The sequence below is a fragment of the Hipposideros armiger genome, unplaced genomic scaffold (genome assembly GCF_001890085.2).
Source record: "Hipposideros armiger isolate ML-2016 unplaced genomic scaffold, ASM189008v1 scaffold_114, whole genome shotgun sequence".
Lineage (NCBI taxonomy): Eukaryota > Metazoa > Chordata > Mammalia > Chiroptera > Hipposideridae > Hipposideros > Hipposideros armiger.
Genome location: NW_017731464.1, coordinates 3,648,767 through 3,656,881, shown reverse-complemented (window position 1 = coordinate 3,656,881; position 8,115 = coordinate 3,648,767). Strand labels below are relative to the sequence as shown.

The following is an 8,115-nucleotide window of genomic DNA, read 5'->3' as shown; positions in this document are numbered from 1 at the left end:
AGCTGGCAGGAGAGAGACAAACCACATAGTGAAAGCAAAATAGCAGAATATCAGGAAAGGCAACCAGAGGTGGGTGTTTGAAGAGGTAAAACAAGGCCAGCTCGGTGAGTGGGCAGAGGGCGTTGAAGGACAAACCATGTGATTTGGGGTTTGGATGAAGAGCTAACCAGATTGCTTCTCAATCTAATCTCGTAATTCCAATCTGTCTCGTTTGGCTTCATAAGATTTCTCTCACCCCTCCACTGTTAATAAAGAACTTTTCTGAAATTGGCAAGTAGAAACAGTGAACTCATTGATTTTGTGTCAGAACCATTTTTGTGGGATCTACTTTTTGCAATTCTTACCCTGGTCGTTAAGGTCATGGGCACGCCGGCCCACAAAGACGTGTTCATTTTCTATGTTTGCCTTGGAACCAGTAGAGGTATCACAGTAAAGGGAAAATATTTAGAAGTGGTTAAAGAAAAGTGATAACTGTGATTGCATGAACTTGCCTTTTTTCCCCCTGAATGGTATCTGGATTATGGTTAACTATCCCACAGTGCTTTATTATGGCAACAGTTGAAAGGTCCAGGACTATATAAACCAGACTTAGAAAATAAATGACACATGGAAAATTCTATGATGCAGGCAGTTGCATGGGGTCTGAGAGAGAATATGAAACACCTTGTAAGTATATTTTCTGATTTCAAATGTAGCTGATTACGCTTTCAGAGCCAAAATTATCAGAGGGCAGTTCTCTTTTTCTTCCCCCTATGGACACTTCAAATTAAATCCAAATAGAATTTCCAAATATTAATTTGAAGTATAGTCTCTCTGTTGGCAAAACTTTCTGTTTTGTAACATCTGAATGATGGGTTTCTTAAAAGGTCAAGAACCTTTAAGGGTTGAGGAGATATTCATATTGTAGGTATCTCTCTTCCTAGACTCATTTACAAGTTGCCAGTGAAGTAAAGTTTCAGGTATATTTCATCTATGGCACCAACTCTCAAAATAGTTTAATAAAATATTATTGTTAGCTAGCTGCATCTCAGGTATCTCCTTGATTAATCTCATTGTATTATGATTATTGTTCCTAGAGCAACTATTTTCCTTTAAAGGTGAGCCTTTCTTTTATTGCATCATTACATGTGGAATGCTGCATTGGATATTGTGGGGACGGAGGAGTGGGAGGTTGCCTGATGATTTCTGCTCATGTTGTAAGTGCACTTGAGCTGAGCGAGCCAGATGATAAACTATGGCATGTAGGGAAAGGCTCACTGTCACACAGCCTTATCCTAACCTGTTCCTGCCCCACTAATTCTCTTCCACTTACTCTCCGATGCCCGAAATTGCCTCAACAGGTAAGGCAGGCTACACCAAGAGAAAATGACTCACTAAAAATGTCTCAAGAACGAGTAACATTTGAATAAAATCTATTTCCAAATAAGGTGTAAATAAATGGTACATGGTCCTTTATTCTCAGGCTAGGTGGGAGAATCTAGAGGGGAAAACCCTCTAGGATATCAGGTTCTGGAGGATTAAGAGAGGGGTCCCCAGTAGCTGGGAGGAGAGAAGAAGGTGTAGAAAGGGGAGACTGAGAACTTGAATTTATTACTTATTTTACAATTAGTCTTAAGATAGTCCTGCCCTGTGTGCAGATCAAGAGGTTGGTCAGGTCGCCTAGTATTTAACCTAGTGATTAACAGTAGGAGTAGAGCACAACAAAAGAAGTTCTTAAGCAAATGATAAAGCTTTGCCTTCTGAGTAGCCAGCACACCCCATACCAACCACATTGAATAGTCTCCTGATACACATTGGGGTCACAGGGGCACAAGAGACTGTGAAAGTTACATGAGGTCAAACAATGAAGTTCATGAACTCATTCTAGAAAAAGTGTTACATATCTCACTGCTCAGTATCACTACTGTCACCTTTGAAGTACTCCCCTTGGGAAGTTATGCACTGACACCAGCGCCTAGTCCACCTTTCAAAGCAATTTTGGAACTCTTTTCTGGAATGGCCATCATAGCTGTCATCATATTACCCTTGATGTCCTGAATGTCATCAAAATGTCTTTCTTTCAATATTTCCTTTATTTTCGGGTAAAGAAAGAAGTCCTTGGGGGCCAGATCAGGTGAGTAAGGGAGGGTGTTCCAATACAGTTATTTGTTTACTGGCTAAAAATTCCCTCACAGACAGTGCCTTGCGAGCTGGTGCATTGTTGTGATGCAAGAGCCATGAATTGTTGGCAAAAAGTTCAGGTCGTCTTTTTCACGCAGCCTTTTCAAGCACTTCCAAATAGTAAACTTGGTTAACTGTTTGTCTGGTTGGTACAAATTCATAATGAATAATTCCTCTGATATCAAAAAATAAGGTTAGCAACATTGTTGCAACAAGTTCACAAACTTAATTGTCAGACCTCATAGATCATCTTGAGAAGGCTCCACTCCAGGAGCTCATGAGTTCCAGGCTCTGGGCTGATCTGAGACTAAGGGAGCCAGGTTACACTGATATTTGTGTCTATTTCAGGTTGTGCCTTCTATCCTTGTGGTCTTCTTCCTAACTCCATCTCTGGCCCTGATGGTGAGTGAGGGTGGAGGGCATCCAACCAGTCTAGTCCTCCTTTAGCAGAAGCATTTTCTAGGAGACAACCCAGGGTGACTTGCCTCAAATATCTTGTGAGTGCCCCTTGAAACCTGCAAGATATGGGTAAAGCAGGAACTCTGGACTTCTAACTCTTCTCCCTGTTGGTTGGTTTTCTTCAGAACATCAGTGACAGCCATCCTCTGGATGGATCTGTTGGGTCCCAGAGCATCCATGTCAATGCCTTCCGAGGTACCGTCAGCATCCAAGATGACAATGTTTTGAGTGAATGGGATGGAGTCTTGGACTACAAGCATGTAAGATGTGGGACATGCTCATTACAATGCCAAAGAAAGCCTTGTCTGCTCCAAAACTTAGCCTCATGTTTTTCCAGAGAGAAGAAGACACTGTCTCTATTTGCCTTCTCTAGGTTTAGGCTCTTGATGGGAATACCTTTCTCTAGGTAAGGGGTCAGCTTTCCTTCAGTTCTGAGCCAGTGGCTGTAGGAGGAACTTCTGTGGTCTGTAGGGATTCCACATTAGTTTGCATTTCTGTGAGGTGTACTTCACCTGGCTCCTAAAGGTCTCTGAAATAAGAGAGCTATTGAAAGAACCCCTATTTTGTATGACTGTTATATGCTATTGAAGTTATTTGGTCTCGATCTCAGATTTCAACCAGTATATTTTCAAAAAAAGAATGATTTATTTTTACTTTTAGAAATCTTGCCTCCACTTTTCCATCTCCTTAGATAGTAAGACCTAGCAGAAAGATGCAGGACTGGGGAGCGACCACCTATGTCCTTTGCCTGGCTCTCTGATAGAAAAGCTATAGAGAGACAGACACATCACTCAACATTTTTGTGCCTCAGTTTCCTCATCTACAAAATAGTATCGATAGCTACCTTTTCTACATGAAATGACTCTGCGAGGATTAAATGAAGAAAAAGCCCACACTGCTCACTCTGGCCCAGACCCTCTGCCACCCAGGCCCTGTGGGTTGGAAGCCCCTCTGTCCACCGCCACACTAACCCTCTCAGGACAGGCTTTGTCTCTGCCCCCGCTTGTACTAGCTTGCTCTCTTCCCCAAACATCTTCTCCCTCGCTCTTCACCTAACCTGCTCTTGACTTCCTCAAGGAGACATCTCCTGAATCATCCTAGAGGTTCATGTAGTCTAGGATTTCCATCTCTGTTCCACTCTATGGAACAGAAGTCAGAACTGCTCTGGCTGGAGGAGGAAGATGCAGGTGGCGTCCTTGGGCTAAGATAGACACATCTGGAGAACCACTACTCTGATCCAAAGAGGCCATATGATAGGCCCAGGGCCATGCAGAGGGGTGGTTGGTGGCAGACCCAGGTCTAGAATCAGGGTCTAGGGGGCTGGACCCAAGGCTCCTAATCACTCTGTATATTCCGAGAGCTCTCTATAACTTGCAAGATGCTTTTACAAGCAGTAAGTATCTCAGCTCATCAGCTCATCCTCATGACAACCCTGTGAGGGAGGGCCTGTCATTCCTTCTTTACAGGTGGTGAAGCTACTAAGTGCCAGAACAGGACCTTCAGGTCAGCTTTGTGACCGAGCCTGTTTCTAATCCCACCAGGCCATTAGTGGTGCACAGGGAGCCTTGGGGGAGTTTTCCTCATGCCTGCAGCAGTGGGCAGTGCCACCAGGCCCTTGGGAGTAGTGGGGCTCTGTGTGCATGGCCAGTCCTGCTGCTAGCCCCTCACTCTGGCGTCCAGGGCTGCCCTCTCCCGCGGGGCTCTACATCACAGTCTAAAGAACAGCTATGTGCTAGCACTGATGGCAAATAGGAGCCCATTACTACTGTGACTGGCTGAATGACATGGTTCCACTGTGTTGCTTTAAGGCCCTCTTGGTGGCTAAGCTGTTTAGCAAGATGGCTTGTATCTTGGCCAAGATGGACCAAGCTGCCTTCCCAACTTTGGATGACATTAGCAAGGCCCTGGACCACCAGGTAAGTGAGAGCAGCTCACTGTGGTTCCCTCCTATTCTGGTGTTTTCCAACTCTGCCTCCCAGCCTTCTAGGAGGATGCTGTCCACACAGGGAGAACTCAGTTCATGCTTGTTTCTAATGCCCGTGAAGTCCCACTGTTGTGCAAAGGACCCCAAGTCCAGTCCATGGCCCATTTAAGTCAAATAATAATTGGATCAATTAAAAATTCTATGTGATGACATAATTGTTGTGTATTCCAAAAGAGTGTGAGCTACATGTTAGTGAATATAAATTATTGAATATAAACATTGAGTGAACCAGTAGAGTATTCACGTCCCCATGCCATCTCTCCTCCCCTGCTCACATACCAAACACATACACACATATTATCTTTAGTTAAAAATAAGCTCAAGACTGCTGAAATGCAATTCCCTTTCAGCCTCTTAAATGACAAGGGTAGTCAAATAAATTAAAAATCAGCAAGAAGTCCTCGGCAAGTCATTGAAATTTGCTGTTATTTGCTTAAGTAACCTGCCCAGGACATTTGGGCAACGTTAATGTCTGCGGAAGGAGGGTCACCGGTTCTTCAGAAGAAATGCACTCTGGGTCATAAAACAAACAAACAAACAAACAAAAAACCTTAATATTTTTCAAGGGAGGTAAAAAAGTATTGCAGTCATCTGATTTATAACAAGGAAAAAATATAAATGCAACAAATAATTCTAAAACTATTCTATGGTGTCGTTTGAGGTGAGAAAAGCATTGGAGGCTGGAAGAGTTGAGCAATTAAGAGAGGTTAAAGGAATAGACTGTCTCAAAGACCGGTTCGCACACATTTTTCTGAAGTAATGCCGCCACCTTGTGGCCAGATATGATATTGCATCTATAAACGAAACACAAGGGCAAGTTTGGCTTCACAGCTCTTTTTGTAAATAGCCCACGTGCTCTGGAATACGTTTCTCCTCTTCCTTTTTGCTGCCTCACCATTTTTGAAATGCCACCTCTTGCAGGCTGCAGAGCATTACCCGTCCACTCGCGGCCTGACCTACACTGTGGTACCCAGCCGGGTCAAGAACTTAGCCCAGTACGGAATTCCCATCAAGGACATGTGCCGAGAGGTCCCCACCTACTTTGCCCAGCAGCAAAAAGAAGGTGTGTGAAAAGCTTACCTAGAAACCCAAGACCATGGGTGCGACAAAAATGTGATTTTTAGGTCAGTGGCAAATTCTAATGACAGTTTTTGGGTCTATTCCATATCTTTGTTACTGGGTATCGAAACATTGTGACCTGGGATATATTTCCTCAGCGGGCAGAGATGGTGTCCTGACACTAGGGCTCATTGAGAACAGAAAGCAGAGTTAACTTAGCTTTACCAGAACGCTGAGGACAGTCATCTCATGAGTGGGATTTGAAAGTTGGTGGGTCCCCTCACCTGACTACAACCTTCATCACCTTCTGCCCAAGCATCACCACCAAGTGCTTGGCGTCCCACCATTAGACCCATTGCTTTGGGTTTCTCCGTCGTCCTGTTCCTCACACTGCCCAGAAGTTAGAAAGCAGGACCCTAACAGATGTACACCACACTGGGGAAGGACCGTGTCAGTGGCTGGCGCCCCTGCAGGGGATATAGGGGGGGAATCAGTGGTGGCCTGCTTGAACAGCTCCCAGGTAAGACTTCAAAATCTGCCTGCTGTTCCAGATATAGTCAGGAACCTCTTCCCATTAGGCTGCTGCCTGTCACTTACATCTTAGTATCATTAGCCTACTGAACAAGGCTTCTTCATCGCAAGAGGCTCCAGCAGGAAAACAGGGAGAACTTGAGGGGCTGAAGGTTAAGGGGGATGATGAACAGTCCGTAAAAGAAATGGAAAGAGTAGAGAAAGAGGGGACGTGGGGCCAATGATCACAGCACAGGGGAGAGTTCCCATTTTCGTCCCCAGCCTCTTGCTAGTAGAGTTCTCTTGAGCACCACCGATTGAGGTGCAAGTTATAACATATCCCCTCTACTTTGGGGTCTTAAAGCGATTCAGGAATCTTTGTGTGTGTGTGTGAAATGCTCTTTCCTCTTGAAGGTACTGCCCTGGCAGTGGACCCTGATTCCTGTTTTGAAGTCCAGCTTCTGTCCTTTATGGGGCTCTCCATCTGTGGTGAGATTCCTGGGCTCTGAACCCCCAGATCAGCCCCGTGGAGGATGGACCCATCTAGACAAGGCTACTGGCCTGAAACCAGCACTCAGGGGCCCAGCACCCAGCTCTTCTATTCATAGACGGCTCCTCATTTCTACCTGCTACCTTTCAATCCAAGACCCAGCTTCCTGATCTTGAGAATTGGGTACAGTTTCTCCTTTGGGGTTAGAATAATAAAGTTTCTTGCGTTTGCTGGTCTAGCAGATGATGGCCTAGCCCTCCCTGTCTGCACTGTCCTATTTGGAGTCACTGGCATTCCCCTCCACATGTAGTCCACAGAAGCACACACCTGCATGGTGTGAAGGAGGCGGTATCTCTCCTGGAACGTCTCATTTCTAAGGGCCTCTCATCGGGGTATCCCTTGAGAAGTTTGGCAATAAATAAATAAATAACAAAATGACGCCAGCCACAGACAAGCCCTCAGGCCTGAGGACACGTCCCTGTCTCCTGCAAATTGGTGCTGAGTTTCTACGGAAGCCTGTTTAACATGGTGGCCCAGCCCGCATCGTGAAAACCCCTGAGAGAGATGCAAGTGAAATTAGGCCTCTCAGACCTCCCTCTGGAACTGGCCTAAACCCCTCAGTGGTAACTCCCAGGCATTCCTCTCCGTTACAAATGAATAAGGGGCCTGGCCTCTTGGCACAGGCTCTTTAACTATCCATTCATCTAGGGACAGAGACAGGGGCCTACGCCACACAGAACACCCCTGGGTCCCCTTACCTTAGAAACAAGAATAAACAGAGGAGGGCGTATTGGAGATACAGGCACAGGTGTCCACAGAAGGTTACGTTGGAGTTCGGAGCACTTTACATAGAGGGTGGGACTGAGGCGGGAGGTGAGGGGGTCAGTGCTGAATAGTGCATGTGTATGGAATGAGAGGACTCAGATGATCTCCCGAGCCAATTTGTAGGAGACAGCTGAGTACCAGCTCTGTAGAGCCATGATCTGGCGTGGCTACCTAAGTGATGAATGGAAAGGAAATTGCGTGGGAAAGGCCCAAGATAAACCTCTAACTGGGCTTAAATAGGGTACGGTGGGTGATCTAGAGGCTCAGAACCTATGGATTTGGTCACATAGGGCTTGTCAAAGATAAGGAGAATAGAGACATGTGCATGAACACATTTAGAGTGGACGCATCAGATGCGACAGGTCAAGGCTTGGCCAATGAGAGGCCCTGAGAGGACCATGAAGCAGGAGCTGCCCCCAAGGCCTGGTCCAGCGAGTCCCCAGACTTAAGTTACTATGGCTGTCTGTCCACCCCAACCTGTATACACCTTGTCCCTGACACAGCCTCCAACTTTCCCCTAGCTCCAGGGACCAATGTCTTGTCCCATGTGCCTGAGTGCCTGTTACAGTTGCCTGGACCTCCGTGATGGTGTGAAGGCTGCTACCTACCGACTGCTCTTACGCCAGTC

The 8,115-nt window shown here is 45.9% G+C and overlaps 1 protein-coding gene across 1 annotated transcript; it reads left to right on the top strand.

Annotated features, from left to right (window-relative positions):
• The first annotated feature begins 614 nt into the window (after positions 1-614).
• Positions 615-6,681, top strand: LOC109385392 (gastrokine-3-like). Its single transcript, XM_019647625.1, has 6 exons — positions 615-666; positions 2,509-2,562; positions 2,745-2,879; positions 4,428-4,535; positions 5,525-5,666; positions 6,587-6,681. Exons 1-6 carry the CDS (start codon positions 619-621, stop codon positions 6,679-6,681), a joined length of 582 nt encoding a protein of 193 aa, XP_019503170.1. The 5' UTR covers positions 615-618.
• The last annotated feature ends 1,434 nt before the right edge of the window (positions 6,682-8,115 follow it).

What these genes read in the sequence shown, in the direction of transcription:
- LOC109385392 (XM_019647625.1), top strand. Translation starts at nt 619, where the DNA reads ATGATGCAGGCAGTTGCATGGGGTCTGAGAGAGAATATGAAACACCTT. An exon ending in GAGTCTTGGACTACAAGCAT is followed by an intron (nt 2,880 to 4,427) that starts GTAAGATGTGGG and finishes TGTTGCTTTAAG; the next exon opens with GCCCTCTTGGTGGCTAAGCT. An exon ending in GCAAGGCCCTGGACCACCAG is followed by an intron (nt 4,536 to 5,524) that starts GTAAGTGAGAGC and finishes CACCTCTTGCAG; the next exon opens with GCTGCAGAGCATTACCCGTC.